Source organism: Amborella trichopoda, chromosome 9 (genome assembly GCF_054954075.1).
Source record: "Amborella trichopoda isolate Santa Cruz 75 chromosome 9, AtrichopodaSantaCruz75HAP2 v2.0, whole genome shotgun sequence".
In the NCBI taxonomy this organism is placed as follows: Eukaryota; Viridiplantae; Streptophyta; class Magnoliopsida; order Amborellales; family Amborellaceae; genus Amborella; species Amborella trichopoda.
The window spans coordinates 56,281,810-56,301,788 of record NC_142344.1 but is presented as its reverse complement, the minus strand read 5'-3'; the positions used below and the strand labels follow the sequence as shown (position 1 = coordinate 56,301,788).

Sequence of the window (19,979 nt, the reverse complement as noted above, 5' to 3'; positions counted from 1 at the left end):
TATTCGGTCCCACGTAAGCTTTTATTCATTGCCAAGCTTTTATTCATTGCCAAGGGGTAGAGGCGGGTTCCTGCACCAGTTGATAACATTAAGAGAATCTCCTTCAATGACGATCTTCTTAAAAGAGTCGTTAAGTTTACTGGTTCCATGGTAGAGAGGCCAAAACTCGGCCTCATTTGCAGAACTTGGTGGCAATGTCCCATGAAAGGACCATATCATGTTACCAGAACAATCCTGGAGCAGGCCCCCATAGCTAGCAAACCTCCCCTTGTCCTTGACACTGCCATCAAAGTTAAGTTTGAAGCCTGGAGATGGGGGGAAAGCACCTGCTGTCCTTCGCAAATTTCTTTTTCTTCAAGGTCAAGAGCATATGAAAGTTGGAATCGAAAAACTCTTTCGAGATGTGCTTGAAGGATACGTGTGCTTGGGCCCATTTTTAAAGAATAAAGGCGACAATGAGGTCAAACTGTCTAGCCTTTCTTTCCAAGCATCGAGCGTTTCTCTAGGCATCACACAATGGCAATTACTTTTGAGTAGAAGCCAGGCTCAAATTTATTTCAGTAAAGGGCAGTGTAGAAAGAGGTGATCCACTTACTCACTATCCTGCTTACAAAATATGCAGACATTGACAATTGGAATCCCCCCTAATCCAAAGTTGATCCATGGTGAGGATACGACCCCCAACTAACCAGCCACAGAAACGCTCTCACCCTGAAAGGGGCTTTGCAGGACCACACCTTCATGGAAGAGTTGTTAGCAGGAATGAATCTGTCCAACCACAGGATATTGTAGAGGGATTTAATTGTGAAAACACCTCCAGCTCCTAAATGACCTTGTCATCCTTGCAATGCGAGAGGCACAGATAATAAAACCTAGACATAAGTTGAAGATATTGTTGTTCCCTTCTTGAAGAGAGGATCAAATTTCAAGTGATATTCTCCGCTTATCTTTCTGATACGCCGCTAATGAGAAGGTTTTTAGGGATGCATTTAAGAAACAAGTCAGGGTACTAGGATTTTAAAGGGTTATCACCTAGCCACTTAGCATGCCAGAACTGGGTTTTTGAACCATTGCCGACTAGAACTCGACAGTAGGCCGAGAACAAGTGTCTAATGGAAGATATCCGTTTTCCAAACCGCACAAGCAAACCAATTTCTTGGTAGCGTATTTGCTATGTCTTTGCCAAAGCTGGTGTGGTACTTCAATTAGTGAGCCAACTCAAAGGATGCAAAAATGCAATCTGGTATTTGTAGTACCGGATTGGCTTGGGGCCAAATAGTCCGGTATTAGAAGTGCCGGACCAACATTAATATAATGGCAGTTCCGGCATTTCATGTGCGGGACAGAGGCCCCTTTATAAGTGTCTAATAGAAGATAACCCTTTCCAAACCGCATAAGCAAACCTATTTCTTGGTAGCGTATTTGCTATGTCTTTGCCAAAGCTGGTGTGCTACTTCAAGTAGTGAGCCAACTCAAAGGATGGAAAAATGCAATCTGGTATTTGTAGTACCAGATTGGCTTGGGGCCAAATAGTCTGGTATTAGAAGTGCCGGACCAACATTAATATAATGGCAGTTCCGGCATTTCATGTGCGGGACAGAAGTCCCTTTATAATAAAAAATAAAAAACTGATAAAGGACCCTCTCATAAAATATGAAAAATATGGATTATTAAAGGGATTTATACGTTAATTCCCCAATAAATAAATACACGAAGAGTGCATGCATGGAATGGAGAAATTTTCACTAAAAAGAAAATTTTATAGCAAGGGAGAAATCATTATCTCGAGATAACTAACACTTTTTATTTTTATTTTTAATGTTGAGATTACTAACACAGAAAAAACGAAAATTAGAGAGAGAAACTCATAAAACACAAAATTTAGACAGAGATATAAACAACGAAATTAAGAGAGAAAGGGACAGAAAACAAATTTTAGAGAGAGATAGAGCATGGGACAAAAAATCTAGACCTAGAATGAGAGAGAAAGAGGGATTTAGAATCCAAAAAATAGTTACACATAGAAAACGAAATTGAGAGAGAGAGAGAGAAAGGAGGGATTTAGACTTTAATCGAGGTTAGGGGCCACCGACCAAGAGAGAAAGGAGGAATTTAGAATTTAATCGTGGTTTATATCCACAAATGAACCCATAAATGGAGTGAAAGGGAAAGTATCTCGTAAAGTGTTAAAAAACTTGTAAATCAATCATCTCCTCCAATCATGAATTGGGTAGAAAAATAATGCTTTAAAAACAGTTCCATCTTACAACATTTTTTTTCACTCTCTCTTAAAGTTTTAGAGGTCCACATATCTATACATTTTGAGCATTTCACAAAAGGAATTTAACATTGAGATAAACTATTTAAAGACGTGTTTACAAAAGGAATTTAAAAACGAATTTAGAAAAGTAAAATTATCAAAATACTCATGTGAGATGAACTATTTAACCATATTGTTTGATTTAATTTGAAAATGTATCCATAAAAAACACATTGAGTTGGAATAGTACCAAATGTATAAAATGATAAAAGAATGCATCTCTCGTGGTATTTTGATAAATTTACCATTTACAAATCATTGCAGTTTTTTCCGGTGCTAGGTCGGGTTTTCTGTTGGGGTTCTGAAATGTAGACCTATCAAAAACTTTAAACATGTGATCTTACCAAAACTTTATTAGTAACTTAAAAGGGTACGGTTTATATTTATATACAATGTGACAACATTAATTTTAGAATGAAGGTCGTGGTGTTGTGCACAATTTATTTTAGCGGGATGATGTAGATTTAATATATTTGTTAAATAAATTTAAATTTTAATAATATTTTAACGAGTCAAATATATACCGTCCAACTAAAATCATCATCATCATCCAAGCTTTATCTGAATTATTTGGGATCGGCTACATAAATCGTATTTCTATATTCTTCTCCACATGTTCAAGATTCATAATAAGATACAACAAAGTTTTATGTTGATTGTCTACTTAATGCATCACACTTTTTTTACTCGGGATTGAAACGGACTAAAAAAAAAAAGCTTAAAGTCCTCATCCACCAACTGCCCAACTAAAATACTAAAACTAATGATGTAAATCACATCATCCTTCTTATCACTAATACAATTACAACCTTATATGATCCTTACCCAAACATAAAAAATCAAATTATGGCCCAAAATGATTAATTTTAGCCCACATATGTTTCATTCAGGCAAATCACAATAGAGCAAATAAGAATGGTCGGTGAAAAAGACTTATAAAAACATAATAATAACCAGGTGAAAAAGACAGATAAAATATAATAATCACAGGTGAAATAAGTCAATGTAAAGTTTGTGTGTAGGTCCCCCATATAACCAAAAGTTGATTCGGGTTAAAACTTCCATTACTTCTCACGCGCTCTGAAAAGGAAACGACGATCTCATTGAAAACCCTAAAAATTGTGGGGGCCCCGTGAAAAATTGGAACCTTGGAGATTATTTGCCCTTTTTCATGGTGCTATTGAGATTATTATGGGCAATACGAAATCAACGCTACGATCATAAGCTGTAATTGAATCGGTGAGTGGTGCATTTAAAATCGGTTGACTATTAATTAAATTGGTTTGATTAATTTTTAAAATATTAAAAATATAAATAATTATTTGAAATATGTATTGTATTAAAAAAAATGCTCACTTTGTTTAGACGGTTGAACCCGTGGAAACCAGGCGACCGGACTAGCAAAAATCGATAAAAAATCGGTTTTTTTACAAAATTTAGATTTTATTTTAGACTAGACTAGCTAAAACATTGATAAATAGCTCAACTGGTTGGACCACCTGTCCGGTTTGATATTGATAATTATGTACGAGTGTTATCAATACAAGATAACTTTACAAAGCTTTTCTTGTGGTTTGATAAAAAAAAGGCATACTATTTATCGCTTTACACATATTTTTTGATTTAATTTCAAAATACCAATAAAAGCATAAGAATAGTTGTAAATGAATAAAATACTAAATAGCACCACTCTTATTGATATTTTGATAATTTTCCCTCATATTTAATAATTCCTAAGAGAGCCTCTCTTAGAGGTAGTATAAGGATCATTACCAAAACAGTAAATGGGAGTAGTGTGCTTATAGCATGCTCTTGCGGGATCACACTGCACACGATATTTCTTAGGAAAAAGACTTAGAAATTAATTTTTTCAATTAAATCGTTTCGATCCACATTAAGGGAGGGCAGTAGATTAGTAGTTTCTAGGAAAAAAACAACTTTTTATTTCCTAAACATCTTAAAATTAGATTATTTTTGTCCAATCTTAGTATGTTATGTTCTATGGGAATATTTAGCTTGTTTACAGTTTTTTTAGTTGGTCTCTCAATACAGGAGGTTATATCCCCAAATTTCATATTCTTAAAATATTCCTAAATAGAGTTTTACCCAAGAGAGTGAATATATGATATGCTCCTAGTAGAAGGGCAAGGGACAATCACAGGTTACCATGTCAATGTACCATAGAGAGAGAGGTTACCATGAGTGGTAAAATTGTTGAGGGGAACTATGCAAATATTATAGCTTCGGGCAAGGGGAAGATAGGTTCCCATGAAGGTTAACATTATTATTTATATAGATTAGAGAGCTATTACTATTTCAATTTGTTGTGATGCACCACATTTTCAGAGAATCCAACACCGAGGCAGATTCTCTTGCCAAGAGTGGTGTTCACTGTGACTCGTTGGTGATCACTAACTTTGTCTAATTATGTCTTTTTTTTTTCTTCTTCTCCTTTTGTCCTATTTCTTGGAAGTTAATAAAATGTTCATTCTAGATAGAGAGAGAGAGGGCTTCTAAAAATGCTTTCTTTCCCACTAGTGACTGAAGATTAACCAAAAGGTTTTATACTACTGTAGGAGTATACCGTTCACTTATTCTTTTAGGATTCTAAATTTTGGGGATGTAACTTCTTCAACTCATAGATTAATATTAGTAAAACTAAAAATAAAAATAATGAATTGAACTCTTTACATACTATAAAAATATAGTGTTTCAAGATTGAACATAGACTCTGTAATTTTTAAAGGGCTAGATCTAAGTGTCAAAAAATTTAAAATAATTTTTTGAAAATAATCATCCAGTGATTTTTAGGGGTTCTTAGAATTGCAGATTGAAAAAATATTTTCAAGAAACTCTTTTGACTAAGGGAGTATATGTGTGCCTTAAACTATCAAGTATACCTGCTTGATTATCTTTACATAGGCTCTCGGCCTTATATAATCAAAGCAAGGTGCACCAAATTCTATTGATAGATGAATTTAGGTGCCAAAAAATTCTTATGCTGGTATAAAAATCTATTTCGTCACTATTATTAAATTTGCTGTAAAATCATTGTTGATCAAGCAGATCCATCAACGCTTTAAAATCATGAAAATGGATAGTCCAAATAATGTATTTGGAAGCTATTTTTCTTTATATCCATACATCTTGAGTGTGAGATGATCAATTTGAAGGTTATTTTGTGTTGTAACAACTTTTATCGATGGGTTTTTAAGGTGCACCTTACTTGTATATTGTAAGATTGATGCTTTATATAAATTTTTTTCTTTTGTAGAAAGAGAAAGTTCATATAAGATATCAACCTTATATTATTGAACTTGTAAAAAAATCCTTTAAAAAAGATTGCTCCCTAAAAAATCCTCTAATTGATTATCCCGAAGTCGAGATATATGAATGCAAAAAAACAAGAATCTCAAAGTCCTCGAAATAATGCATTTTCAAACAAATTATTTGAATAGTTTATTGTCAAGATTTCTGATGTCTATAGATATAACCAATCTGTACAATTTTTGAAATGGAATAAAGACGGATTTTCAAGTCATCCTATTCATCAACCTTTTCTGTAAGTTTGAATAATGGCCTAAAAATGGTTGGAAATGTAACTTTCAAATAAGACAAAAGTGCTATCCAGGAAATCACTAAAATGAGATTGTCCTTGAGGAAATATAAATGACCAGTGAGTAATTTTGTTATCGGTGGGATTTATAAGGCCGCTGCCCTAAGCCATCAAAGTAAGATGCACCTTTAAATAGTATCGAAAGATATTGTTGCAATACTAAAAATCGTTGTGATAGCTTGAAAATTTATTTTCATCTCTAATTATAAAATATAAAACTTAAAAAATTACTATACATCAAATAGATCTATTAATACATGAAAATCTTAAAAATTGACAGCCAAACAATGCATCACAAGATGTGCTATTTTCAGAATTTAAAATCTATTTTTTGTCTTGTCCATACTTCTTAAGGTTGAGATGATCGATTTGAGGAATTTTGAGAATTGAAACAAACACTTGTTGACTTTAGCTCACCGGGACCTCTTTCCTCCTGCCTTTTCTACTCAGTCGTAGGGGTCCAGACCCAACAAAAAGGGGTGGAGTCGACTGAACATCTCAACCATTGGGGAGAAATTTCACCCGCATCCTGTCCCCAATTCTTGTTCACCCAATTCATGCTCGTTTTGTAGACTTGGCCAGTACTTACTTTTGGGCTAATGGGTCATACTTTGGCCAAGTATCCTACAAAGGGACTCCCGAGAGCCAGAAGTATGGCTATAGGAATGTGCGCACCATGACATCGTAAGATGTCTCGTCAGAATGAATTACCGGGTACTAGTATTCGCAAAACTGGGCGATCTAACTATTAACCGCCCGAATAAATTGGTTTAAGTTTTGAACGGTTTTGGTGATCAGCCGGTACTTAAAAAAAAAAAAAATGTATATAAATTTCCAAAAATAAAAAATTTGTTTTGTAATGCATTTTTTAATATTTTTTACATTATAGTAAATATTAAGAAATTTTTTTGATTATTAATACTCACTTTTATATTTTCTAATATTTATTAAAAAATAAAAAATATCCTTAGGCACAAATCGATTCGTTGAAATCTATTTTTTTCATGAATTTTCAAATTCATTTGAATGTGATTTGTTTTAAGCATTTTTTATATGTTTTTCATATTTTAATATATTCATTTTTGTATCTTTTTCTATTTTTTTCAACATTTTTTTAACCACCCGACTAAAGCGGTTGATTCAGCTAGTTTATTGATTAGGTCTGTTAAACCGCTTCGAATCCATATCAGATTAGTTGTTCCGGTTCTATTTTACAACCACCTCTTGGTACTGAAACGTTATAAAAAACTGAACGAAAAGAGTCATAAGAAGTGTCCTCTTCTGATGAATTTTTAAGGTACGCCTTTGATTGTTTAGGTACGTGCCCTTATATAAACTTATTCCTTTAATCATGGACAGAAAAAAACATTTATTTTTTTTGGGTTTTCAATGGAATCTAAGGGTATTATAGGAAGTTTTATTCAATAGAATCCACGCCCGACCAGCATACGACAAAGTGTGGTTAATCTGCTTCACTGGACCAGCAAAAACAACCCCAACAAACCTGCAACAATCAATGATTTCAATTGCGGATATACAATTCACATTCTTTTTAGCAATGATGCATTGGGGACTGGCTCAGAGACTGCAAGCCCTGGTACAAAGATCACTGGGTACTGTATAAAGGTGGGTATATTCACTCGTGGCTAATTCGAGAGAGAGGACAAAACCCAGGTTTTTTCTTGTAAGGAATCTGAAGTGGGCTTGGGTTTCATGTTATTTTCCTTTGTTTGGGTATCAGAAGCTGCATAGTTCTCAGATATCTAGGAGATTGCGGTTTTCCTTCCTCTTCACAGAGTTACAGTTGATCTTTTGTAAGAGAATTTGGTATTTATTACATTGACTTTGTTGACCTGCATTTGAAGAAGTATCAACCTTTTTTTTCCTTAATAGGGGCAAAACCCAGTTTATTTTATTTTATTTTATTTTATTTTGTTTTTTTGTTTCTCTCTTGGGTCATCAATAGATTGGGGTAAAAGCCATGGATGGAAGAGATTTCAGTGAAAATGAACTAGATTTTGTTGTTTCTCTGTTGGGTTACTGATAGATTGTGGTAAAAACCATGGACTGAAGAGATTTAAGTGAAAATCAGTGCCTGGGCTAAACTTGATTTTGATATAATGGTGCCTAATTCCATTGTAGCTTGATTCCTGGCTTACCCACCCCAAAAAATAAATAAAAAAAAATAAAAATAAAAATTTGTGTCAGATTTCTTCTCTATTTGGTTGCAATGCATTGTTTTGTTTCCCTGCTTGATTTTGGACAATTCTACCATGAATTGGTGTAGCAGCATTCTGGATTGAGCAGTACAAAGGTTGAGGCTTTTCGAGTGAGAAACGATAGATTTGAAAGTTTAGTTAGAGAAGATCAGCTTAGTCTCCTAAGGAAAGGAATCAGGATGGCAGAGAAGCCCCAGGTAGATGTGCATTATATGAATGCAGGACCTCGTGGTGTGATTGAAGACAATTTTGGTTCTTTATTTGGAAGCGACAACCATATTCACATTGATCTGGCTCTTTCTGAGATTCTCCAAAATCAGGTTGGCCATGAATATCTTTTTGTAGAGTTATCCCATTCTATAATAAAATTTATAAATTTTTGGATGATCTCAAGTAAATTTATGCGACTTTTATATAACTTATCTAAAATTCAAGGAAATATGTCTAGATGGTCTGTGTATTCATGTTTGATACTTTGAAAACATGTATGATAAAAAAAAACAGTCAAGTTAGCTGGAAATATGATAGAAGTTACATGGCTTTTCCCCACTGTCCAAATTCACAGTAATTTTTATTTTGACAGAACTTTTCATTAAAGTGAATTGTTTCGTCCTCGTAAATGGCCGCTTTGGGGATGACTACTCTTGATTATATTTTGCTTACCCATAAGAATAGGAAGATTTATTTGTATTTTGTCATTGAGTTTTAGTTTGTTTCTGGTCTTGCACAACGTTGACGTTGGAAAGTGATATTTTCTATTAATGCCAATTCGTTACGATTTAGAAATTATTCCCTTCGTTTGTCGGTTCCATAATAATTTGGCTTGTTAGAAGTGGATACTGATGAAGCTTTGTCATTTCAATAGTATGCTTGTATCACATTCAATTACATGGGAGAGTCTATGTATCTTTTTCTTTTTTAGTAGTCTTAAATTCTATGTTCAGCATTATGCCTTGCTTGTTGTGATTTTTCTTTCTCTTTTTATATAATTATTTACATGGGAGAGTTCACATTTTTTTTAAGTATTTCTAGACTCTGTGTGAGACTTCAACCTGCTCATGCGGTTTCTATTGTTTGGGAGAGTTTAGATCATTCTTGTTGTTCAGCAGTCTTAGGTTCTATGCTTAGAGGTTAGCCTTAGCCTGTTCTGCATGATTTTTATTGTATGGGAGAGTCTACATCATTTTTTGTTTTAGCATTCTCAGATTCTATGCTTACAGATAAGCCTTAAAAGAAGTAGTGATTTTGTACAGGAAGTATTGATTCAAACGAGTTCTAGGAATAATGAGAATGTCGCTTCTATGAGTAATGGTGCTCATCCCAACCCTGACCAGAGTAGTGGTGGGAGCAGAAGTTCAGAGGACAAAGATTTGCAGGTCAAAAATGATGAGCTTCAGTTAGCGATTGATGAAGCATTGGCTAGGTCTTTGCTGGAGTTGGAGTTGGAGGATCAACTTATTGACACTTCCTTGAATGAGACTGTTGGAACTCATTTAGGTAACAATGTATTTTTTATAGTTATATATGCCACAACATGACATCCTGAGTTCTATTCCTACCATGGGTAGGGGACCCGTTTAATCTACCCAAAAATAAGATGCACTATGTTATGTCTTGGGAAATTTGAATGTGCCAATGTTTCAGTATGTACAATATACTTTTCTATTACTCATAAAAGTATTTTAGATTCTTGTTCATTATTGTATGCTTATTCTGCAATTCCATTGATAGGATTTTGTATTGGGTCATTTACCTCCCTTGTGAAAATTCAGATTTTTCCTCAGTTTCTACTTATTGTCATGTTAAGTGATCCTCTCTGACACTTAATCTGCATTATGGATGGTTGATTCACTTATGGAGTTTTAGGGCTCCCTGTCACTATCTCCATAAGACCACAGAGGTTCGAAAATCAGATTTATCTTTTTGAAGTTGTAGATTATCTTTTACTTCTAATGAGTCCCTTCATCTCTTGGATTCTTTTCTCCAAACCTTTGTCCTTTCTTTCACATGAATCTTTTTTTTATTTTCATTCATATTTATCTTTTGTCTACTTTTTCACATGGTAAGGAATTTCCTCCATTTGCTCTTGTTGTAACTTAGTTAACATTTATGTGGGTTTTTGTTCCACTCCTATCCTCCAAATGCCCTTTACAACACCCTTTTTTTTCTACAAGGATTGAACCGATGTTATGAAATTCTCTTCGCTTCGGGTGAAGGGGCCGAAGCCTTCAGATTTTAGGCATAAACCGAAATGAAGCGAAGCATGGTGCTGCTGCTTCGGTCAGATTCGGAAGCGGGCTGCTTCGGTCAAATCCGGGTCTGCTTCTGATATGCTTCGGGTTTGCTTCGGTCAGCAAAGAAATAGCTATATAAAAGTTATTTTTTTTATTTTTATTTTTTAATATTTTTATTTTAAATTTTTTTCATTATTTGTATATATTTTATATATAAATATCTAGTTTATTTATATTAAATTTTAAAAAAAAGTCCAAAGTCTTCCCCTGAATTGGCCGAAGCATCGAATTTCATCATTTTTCTCACCAAACCGAAGAAGACTCCGAAGCAAATTTGACATTGGATTGAACTAAATCAAATTATTTTTTTGAAATTAAATTGTTCAAATTACTCTTAGAAAGCATAATCCCTAAATAATTATCTTTTCCAAGGTTTCATAAATCGCCGATCCGAATCAGAATCTCCTAATTCGGATTGGATTCAGTAAGGCGGATCCATTTACCAAGATACCTCTCGGTTCCCCCCAGCTGCCAATTCTATTAGTGAATTGGGCCGGTTTGGTTGGTGAACCGGCCTACCAATCCCATGTATATTTTAAATATTTTTTTAAAACTTTAAACTATTTTTCTTTTTAAATTTGATATCTTTTCTATTTAAGGATTGGTGATGTGGGCCCAACCTCCTTTTATATTTTGTCTTTTTTTTAATTTCATAAATTATGTTTTATAACTTCAAGGCCTCCATTTAATAGGGATGGCCCTCACTCCTCATTGAGGTGCTATTCACCCATGTGCTCTTGAGCTCACAATCCCCCATTGCCCTCACCTCACCCCCTTTTATAGCACTAGCCCCCCCACCCTTTCGCAATAGCTGATCTGGGACTAATATACATGACACAAACTTTCTCTCTCTTAGAGCTTGAGTGAGAATACCTCTATTATCTACAATTGATTATCGATATTGCTTGTAGCTTATTGGAAAATACGTTGCAAAAAGTTATGTACAAGTACAATAAAAAATATACTTCATGTTTTGGTTAAATTGCCTAATATTACTAAAATAGTATACTAAGGTGAAAAGAATAAGGCCTAAGGCTTTTCTGTAACTTTTAGAGTGGGCATTTCTACTACTTATTGCGTAGCCACCCAATTGGAAGCGTTGGGTATATTTCTTTCTTATTGCATCAGGCCAATAAGAGAGAGAGAGAGAGAGAGAGAGAGAGAGAGAGAGAGAGAGAGAGAGACGTAACGAGAGAGAGATTGGTGTTGGTTGATATACAGTGTATATAAAAAATTGATTATTAGATAAAAAGAAAAGAGGATGTAGTGCTAAGATATATAGCGTTATCCATGTTTCATGGTTCAGTTAGTATTTTTCCCTTGATGATTGTCCTAACAACCCCAAACAAATACCACCTCCCTCTCTCTGTCTCTCACAAGAAACAAGTTTAGACATTTTAACTCAACTTATCACATGTCTTTCTCTCGAAGGCCTTTGTGATTAAGTATATAATGATGGAAGTGGTAGTTGAACTGTGATCTTATAGATTTCATTTTAGATACTATAAAAAAATTGTGCACCTATTTTGAAAACATCACAGGAATGTATTTTTTATATATTTTGAAATTTTTGAATTGATTTAGATGGCATGAGAAATAATTTCAATGGCAAATTGTGCTTCTATTAGCACATATTTCTTTATCCATTTAGATAACTGAGATAGGGAAGATGAATTGTTGACTATGAATTGAATTTAATAGACAACAAACACTCAAACATGAGATAGATTTGGATGGATAATCCGGGTCACCGATCTGTTTTTTAAAACCTTGATCTTTTCAGTTCAGATTTATGGGGATTGAATTCTTCCTTCTAGTGAAAGTTGAATGAATTTATGACATACTGGATAAACGTCTCGTTATGTCACTTTCGTTGCCTTTGTCTAGTGATCTTGAGCTTCTAATTTCTTCTCTTGTTTTCTTTACTTATTTTCTCCCATCATAGCATGTTGAACTGTTTTGATATAGAAATTATTATTATACTATCAATGTAAAAGATAAATAGAACTTAGCACCATTCTTGTTCTTATCTATTACAAATAAAGTATGTTGTGAGCCATTCATACATTAGTATCCTTATCCATCCCTAGATCCCCCAGTACACGACTTCTTTTTAACAAGACGATTCCTGGATGCGCATACATTGATTTACTTGGTTCTAATTATCATGTCACCCTGGCCCATTTAACATGTTTTACCATAATTTATCTGGTATTTTTTATGACGGACCTGGGGAAATGGTTATTTAGAAAGAAGACCGATTTAGGGTGAGATTTCAAACTGTTTTGATACTTCCCCTTTAGTGGTCCTTCTATTATTTTTGCTTTTGAGATTTTATTTGGTTAAAAAAAAAATTCTTCTTGTTTTTGTGTAGCCACTGTGGAACCTAATGCTGAGGAAACAAATGCCCTGGTAATTTTGTGAAGTTTTGAGTTGGTTATTCATTGTGCTTCTTCTTAAACATATATGTGTTGTTTTATTTGCCTCAGATGCTCCACTTAAGAACGCTTTTTTCTTGGCTTATTGTAGGCAGTGAGACAAGATGATGTTGACCCAGATAATATGTCTTACGAGGTGAATGCTTGAAAATTTTTCCCTCTGTTACTCGGTATTAACCTGTTCTAATGTATTCTTGATAAAAATTTCCATATTCACGAAGAGAGTAAGTGAAGGATAATGCTTATTCCTGCAATGCTCTTTGTTGTTGATTACATTCTCATTGGTCAACTATAGTGTAAAGAAAAGTATAGTTCTAATTATGAAACAGTTTTCCTTTTCAGGTATAAATTTGTTCGATCATAGACATTTATTGGGTCCACTATTTGGAATATTTATTAAGACATATTAGAAAACTAGAGCATGGATATTTAAATTGTGTTGTGGCACCATGAATTGGGAAGCTTTACTTAAGAAATGCCATAAGCGTGCAAAAAAGGGGTAGTTCTGAAAATTTTTCTTTACAGAGAGATAGCAACAGTTACCTTTTCAGATCACTGAAAGTAATGATTTTTTTTTTTTCTTAAGGCATAAATTGCCATTACCTAGTGAAGTGAACTGTCTTAAGTAGTGTTTGATGGTGATAGTTTTGAGGAAGACCTCCTACTTTTTGGTTGACAACATACACTTTGTGTTGGAGCATCTTGTATATGTCGTCGACATAGAGGAAGTTTCTTTCTTTGATTCAGTTATATATCCCTTTATTTTATCTAGAGGAGGAATAATGTCAATCATATCTGAGAATTGGGTTAAATTTTTAACACACGTTCATCAAATAAAACCAGAAGGTCTATTCTATTTTCTCTTAGTCCTGGAATGAATGTTAGATTTGTTTTCCCCACAAGAATCATTAAGTTCTCGTAATTTCCTCTTCTAGATCAAGTTGCAGGTTGACCATCTCAGTAGATCATGTGATTGATTTCCTAGAATGCAACTTTTTGCATTTCTTACAAGGAAACTCTCAGTTGTTCTGGTCAGTTACTGAAGAAAGCATCTGGTTTTTTCATTTGGTCTCAAAACTTCTGTTTCCAATCATCGCATGATCCTCTCCATTTTTCCTTTCTGGTTCAGATTCGCTGTTTTTAAAATGACATAGTCCTAGAAGCCATATTCTTTCATAAGTCCCAATACATCTATGTTACTCATCTCTTATGATCTTCATTTTGAATTCTGATGCTATCAAATCTGCCATGTGGGGAAGCGATTATGTAAGGTTGTCATCTGTTGCAAAATATCATGAAAGTGAACTTCTCATTGCTCTTCCCAGTTCCATTTATACTCAAGCTTGTTTCTGTAGGATCTCTATTTGGTTATGCTTCATAGGTTCTCCTAATCATCTCCATTCATTGTTTATCAGAACCATCATCTTATATTTTTATTTTTAATTAGTACATTGTGAATACAGTCACTTGGTTCACGGTATGCACACTGAAATCAATGATAGGATCACCTTAATACGGTAACCAGATTGTGAATTCGGTTTACAAACCATGGACATTTTCTGCAAATTAAAGTCAACTGATTTTAATGGTTTTTTGCAAGTATATATTGACATAAAAAGTACAGCGATAATTTATTGCAACCAAAAGCAGAGTTTAATGGTCTATCACATCCCATCACAACAATTACCATTGAATGTTAATTTTCTTTAACGTATGACAAGCTTTATTTAATACATCACCATTTTAAGTGTTTGTTGGACAGCCAAACCCATTTATTCCTGTCCTCCAATGTTTTGTTGAATCAGAGAGAAATTCTTTGATATTTTACAGTCTACATGATTAACCTTTTATTCGTGGCAGGAATTGGTTTCATTGGGAGAGGCTATTGGCACCCAAAGTCGAGGACTATCTGATGAGCTAATTTCCTTCCTTCCAACTTCAAAGTATAAACATGGGGGGTTTTTCTCAAAGAATAACAATCACGACCCGTAAGATACACTTGCATATTGAATATTCAATGGCATTTACTTCAGAGATTTTAAATTTCTCATGGTTCCGGAGAATTGAGTAGGGATATCATTGTTGGAATTTTACTTTTTATAAAGAATGGTATGCTAGGTTACCATCTATATTTGTAATGCACTTGTCGTGAAACACTTTTATAGGGTGTTTGTTCCTCTCCACTTTCAATCCCCATTTATTTGAAAAACACCTCTAAACACCTGTTTTCCCTTTGTTTTCAATTCATTGTAAAGAAGAAGATACCCACTCAGTCCATCGAAACTCACCTATAGTTCATTATGACTAATCTGACAGTTGTTGAAGAAAACAGAATTGGTGGTGATTGTAGGTAATCTTGAAATGAAATGTTTTGAGGTTATGACTGATCCGAAAATCTGTTTGGAAAATAATATGGTTGGAACAATTTTGCCTTTTCTCTTTGGTAACTCTGTGGACTTCACTCTTGCTAATGAGGATGTGTAGCGACACTTGAGGAACATTAGCTCATAATTTCAGTGCACGAACATCATTAATGAATTCCCAACATATAGAAGCACCCCTAATTTTTCCAATTCCTATGACAAAGTAAAGGTGAGACCTCTTATTTAAGGTAAAAATAAGTTTTCTTCCTTCTTTGAGATGGTAAGCTTGGGAGTTGAACCTTGGATATAGGGTAGCAATGGTCAACAAGTAACCAGTTAAGCCAATAATGATATCTCCTTCTTTCAAAAAATGCTTTCTGTGGTTGCCATTGTATCATGCTGTTGTCATACTAATTGGTTTACCTGTTCTTTTGGAAATATATGATTGGTAGTTTCTATAATTAAACTATAATGTTCACTCATGACAAAGTATACAAAAAGACTGTTAACCTTTAGTATGAAAAGGTCACAATCACCTGAACCATCAAATGTGAAATCGGGTGGTTGGGAGTGTACCTTGTCTGTGCTTGAAGTCAAAATTTTCCTCGAACTTTGTGCAGAGAAATGATACACCTGAGCTATCTGATTTTACATCTGAGGCTTGGGGTGTCTGTGACCTTTGCATATGAAAGACAACAGTCTCCCTACTCTTATTATCTTTCATGTTCTTATTACCTTTCATATTCCTGCGTTTTTCATAATCTTGTATTATACTTCTAAAGGTGCGTAATATGCCATATGGAGTACAAAAAGGGTGACCGATTGATCACTTTGCCTTGTCAGCATCACTATCACTCAGAATGTGTCACACGCTGGTTGAAAGAGAACAAGGTAACTCTTGTTGTTTCAATTTTCTTTCTTATCATAAGAGATAAGAACCCCAATAGCCCTGGTTCTGAAACAAATTAATTAGGTATTGTATACAGTGACACCATTACCTTTGGACAAAAAGGTCACAAGCACACAAGGCGTCTGATAGTGAAATCAGGCGACTGGGGCGTGTCATTTCTCCACAAAAATCTTCTCAGCCTTTGATCATGGATAATGGTACAGAATTAGTTGCCTTATTTTACATCTGATGTTTAGGGCTATTTGTGACCATTCTGTGCCAAAGGTAAAATGTCTTATTGTATACTTTCCCAATAATAAAAGTACCTTGGGTTCTAAATAATTAGAACACTAGCACATATATTTGAGATTTTAAAGAATTACAACACCATCACATGTACTTATGAATTGACAAAACGATGCTTCTTCATCCCTAGTCCTTGTTGGCATCCTTGTGCACATGAACTGGAAGCCCATGTGTTGCACAAGTAGGGTCTGAAAGGGGTGGCAGTTTTCTTTTTTCTTTATTTTTTAAAATTATTTAACTTTTTTATTTTTTTTTCCATAGCGGACATTCTTTTAGCTGAGGTTTTATGAATCTCTAAGCTAAAGCATTGGGATTGTCAGGTGAGACCATGTTATGTTGCCGCACATTGGGCTTTGTTAACATGGCACAAGTTAACAAATGCCTCAAGGGCAAGTTTGGGTGGACCCTTTAGAAGTATTCTACTTCAGAAGTATTCTAGTTTACCAGAATACCTACAAATGTTTTTTAAAAAAAAATCTATTTTTTTTGCTACTGCTACTTTTATTTAGCCGTTATTTGCAGCATTTATACATAGGCAGGTTCCAAAATGAAAAACTAAGTTGGAATTCCTGCACTAGTGTGCAGCAAAAATAGTGGAGTTCCCATTTAGTGATCCATCCAAACACGGCATAGGCATGAAATCACTTAAAAAAGGGATTGTCTACAAAAAGACCATTTATCTTTTGTGTGGGGTTACAATCATTCTCACTCATTAGATGTCAAATTGGATGGCTTGGGTGAGTCACGAAGTCTGAGAATGTTTTTTTTTGGAACTTTGTGTCTAGTCAATGACACTCTTACAACCACCCATTTTGAAACTAAAGGGACAAGAATGATTGTGACATTCATATACAAAAGATAAATAGACTCTTTGTAGATGATCCCCTTAAAAAATACCCAGAATGAATCTTTCTCATGTTCCTTAGAAATCCCCAAATTACTTTGCAAATAAATTACATCCAATATTACACAGACACCTGAACAGATCTGCTGCAAGCTGAGTTTCTTACCCCTGTAAAACATGATTTGTTGCCATCCGTTTTCATTAATCACATTATTTTCCAATTAGTGACCAATCCTTTATATTGGGGAAGCTTATTTCACTTTTGAGTTCAATTATCGAAATTGCAAAAACCTGTTTAACCCAACCTTGTTTAATTTTCTATGTGGGCATGTACGGCTGCCAAACGGCCTAGGCTGGCTGGGCGGTCCTGGCTTCAGGCAGGATTTGGTCCACGCTTTTGGCCATCAGGTCAGACGTACTAAACCTGAATAATTTTGGGGAAGCTTATTTCTCTTTTGAGTTCAATTATTGAAATTGCAAAAGCCTGTTTAACCCACCATGTTTAATTTTCTATGTGGGGATATTCGGCGTCAAACGGGCCAGGCCTGGTTTCGGGCAGGATTTGGTCCGCGCTCTTGGCCATCAGGCCAGGCGTACTAAACCTGAATAATTTTGGGGCCGGGCCGAGCCTGAGCCCAACAAAAACTTGAATTAGTCCATAGACTATATTGTTTGTAGCCCATACTATAACTTTATATAGTCCACATTCTATTATCTATAGGCTATAAAATCTTTATAATTTATAAAAATTACGGTCTAAAGCCTTTTTATGATTGTTATAAAATACAATCTTATATCCATAGTCCATATACTATTGTCATAGCACCCCAAATGTTGTCTATACACTCCAGCTCAAAAATAGCATTGAATATTAGAGGGAAAGGAAAAAACTTTTTATTTTGGTACAGCAATGGAGCATTTCTGTGTATGTGCTAGAGAGTTTGTGAGAGAGAATTTTTCCTTTCAAATGAAAATTTGAAAGTTCCCTTTCCGCTATTAGCGGACTCGAGCCCGTCCCAATGTGGCCGGATTTACATCCGGGCTGGGCCAGGCCGTAGGCATGGCTTCATTGACGTAGTCAGGGCATGAGCCGGGCCATTGCTTGATGCTAATTTTCAGGCCCCGCCAAGTCTGGGTCAGCCAAAAAATTCGGTTCATGCTCGAGACCTGGTTTGGCCCGGCCAGAACCCGGTCTTATGGGCATGTGAAGAACTTGTCTGAAAAAGACCTGGAATACCAATTGTGTTTTACAAATGCCATAACTACATTGAACCACAGTTTTCATTCAAGATTGGTTGTAGAGTCTACATATTGGAGGAAATTACAGTAAGGACTTGTCCTATTTTACAATTTCTTAGTACCCATGTAACAAATTTTCAAGCATTGCTCTCCAAAACAAGTGATCTCAGCATACCTTTATGCTTGCATGCACCACAAACAATCTGAACTACACATGGTTAGCCATTTAGATATGTGGAAATAACTTATGAATTAATTGGGTGTCCTCTCTCTCCCTCTCTCTCGACGTCAGATCTGGATCAAAAATTTGGATCCAAATACTAATTCGGATCAAATCAGAGTATGGATGGATCTGACCCAGTTATTAAAATATTATATATGATTTTATTTATACATATATATTATATAGTATTTTGTTGTTATATATTATTTTATAGATATAAAAATACTATATAAATAATTTTTTGGATCCCATTGTGTCTGGATATGTATCCAGGTCCCATGGATACTTTCAAATCCGGATCTGAATCTAGATCCAAATATTTTGGATCCGATCAGGCCAAAGCTAGATCCCATGTATACTTTTTAGATCAAATCAGGGTCCCAATGGATCCGGACCCTATCCGATCCATTCTCAGCCCTATTGTTGCCCATAACATGTGTTAGATCTCCTAACACTTTGAATAGGTATGGATTAAGTGTGGCCTCTCTCTCTCTCTATAGTCATACTCTAACTTACTTTTGCCATGTACTTTTGACAGGCTTGCCCTATTTGCTATGTGGAGGTGTTTGGTTCTTGACCCAGATCAGAGTGAGAAGCATGGCAATCTATATTTTTGAGCCATTATATGGAAAATAAAAAAAGTTTGCCGTGATCTTGAAAAGTTCATTGGAACATTGCACAGGCCTCTCTATCCCTTGGACAATTGGACTGTTTCAACTTAATGGCCTGCAATATCATGTGTGTGAAACCTGTTATCTGCCATCAATTTATGTTGAGCATTAAAACTTGGGACTAATTTGCTCTAAAATGATTATAATTTGGTAAAGGGTTTCATGTTTGTTGAACTGAAGTTATCATGTAAATGAATTTAGCAACTAAAGAAACTTCGGAGGCGTTTTGATTATGGCTAAAGCCAAAGGACATAAACCCTTCCTTCTGGGTTTCAAGCTTGAAACATGTTTTTGTTAGGATATGGATATCTCGGGTTCGTATTGATATATATCATTATGGATATATGAGCATATGTCACACAAAGCATTTAGAGTTTGAGTTTGAGGGGAAGTGTTAAGATATGGATATCTTGGGTTCATATTGATATACATCATTATGGATGTATGGGTATATATTTCTTGGTAAGATTAGGTATCTAGAATAGAGACAGTATATATTTCTTGGTAAGGTTAGGTATCTAGAATAGAGACCTAGTTACTTGGTCATCAAGTTATCC

General features: G+C 34.8%; 1 protein-coding gene across 1 annotated transcript; it reads left to right on the top strand.

Annotated features, from left to right (window-relative positions):
* Positions 1–7,448: 7,448 nt before the first annotated feature.
* LOC18447738 (E3 ubiquitin ligase BIG BROTHER-related) lies at positions 7,449–19,635 on the top strand. Its single transcript, XM_011630055.3, has 8 exons — positions 7,449–7,562; positions 8,227–8,475; positions 9,409–9,652; positions 12,824–12,861; positions 12,979–13,023; positions 14,748–14,875; positions 16,033–16,141; positions 19,290–19,635. Exons 2-8 carry the CDS (start codon positions 8,335–8,337, stop codon positions 19,326–19,328), a joined length of 744 nt encoding a protein of 247 aa, XP_011628357.1. The 5' UTR covers positions 7,449–7,562; positions 8,227–8,334; the 3' UTR covers positions 19,329–19,635.
* Positions 19,636–19,979: the final 344 nt, after the last annotated feature.

Bases quoted from the DNA above. Each gene is read 5' to 3' on its own strand.
- LOC18447738 (XM_011630055.3), top strand. From the start codon at position 8,335: ATGGCAGAGAAGCCCCAGGTAGATGTGCATTATATGAATGCAGGACCT. The intron at 9,653-12,823 runs GTAACAATGTAT...GTTTTTGTGTAG, and splicing joins GACTGTTGGAACTCATTTAG to CCACTGTGGAACCTAATGCT. The intron at 13,024-14,747 runs GTGAATGCTTGA...TATTCGTGGCAG, and splicing joins CAGATAATATGTCTTACGAG to GAATTGGTTTCATTGGGAGA.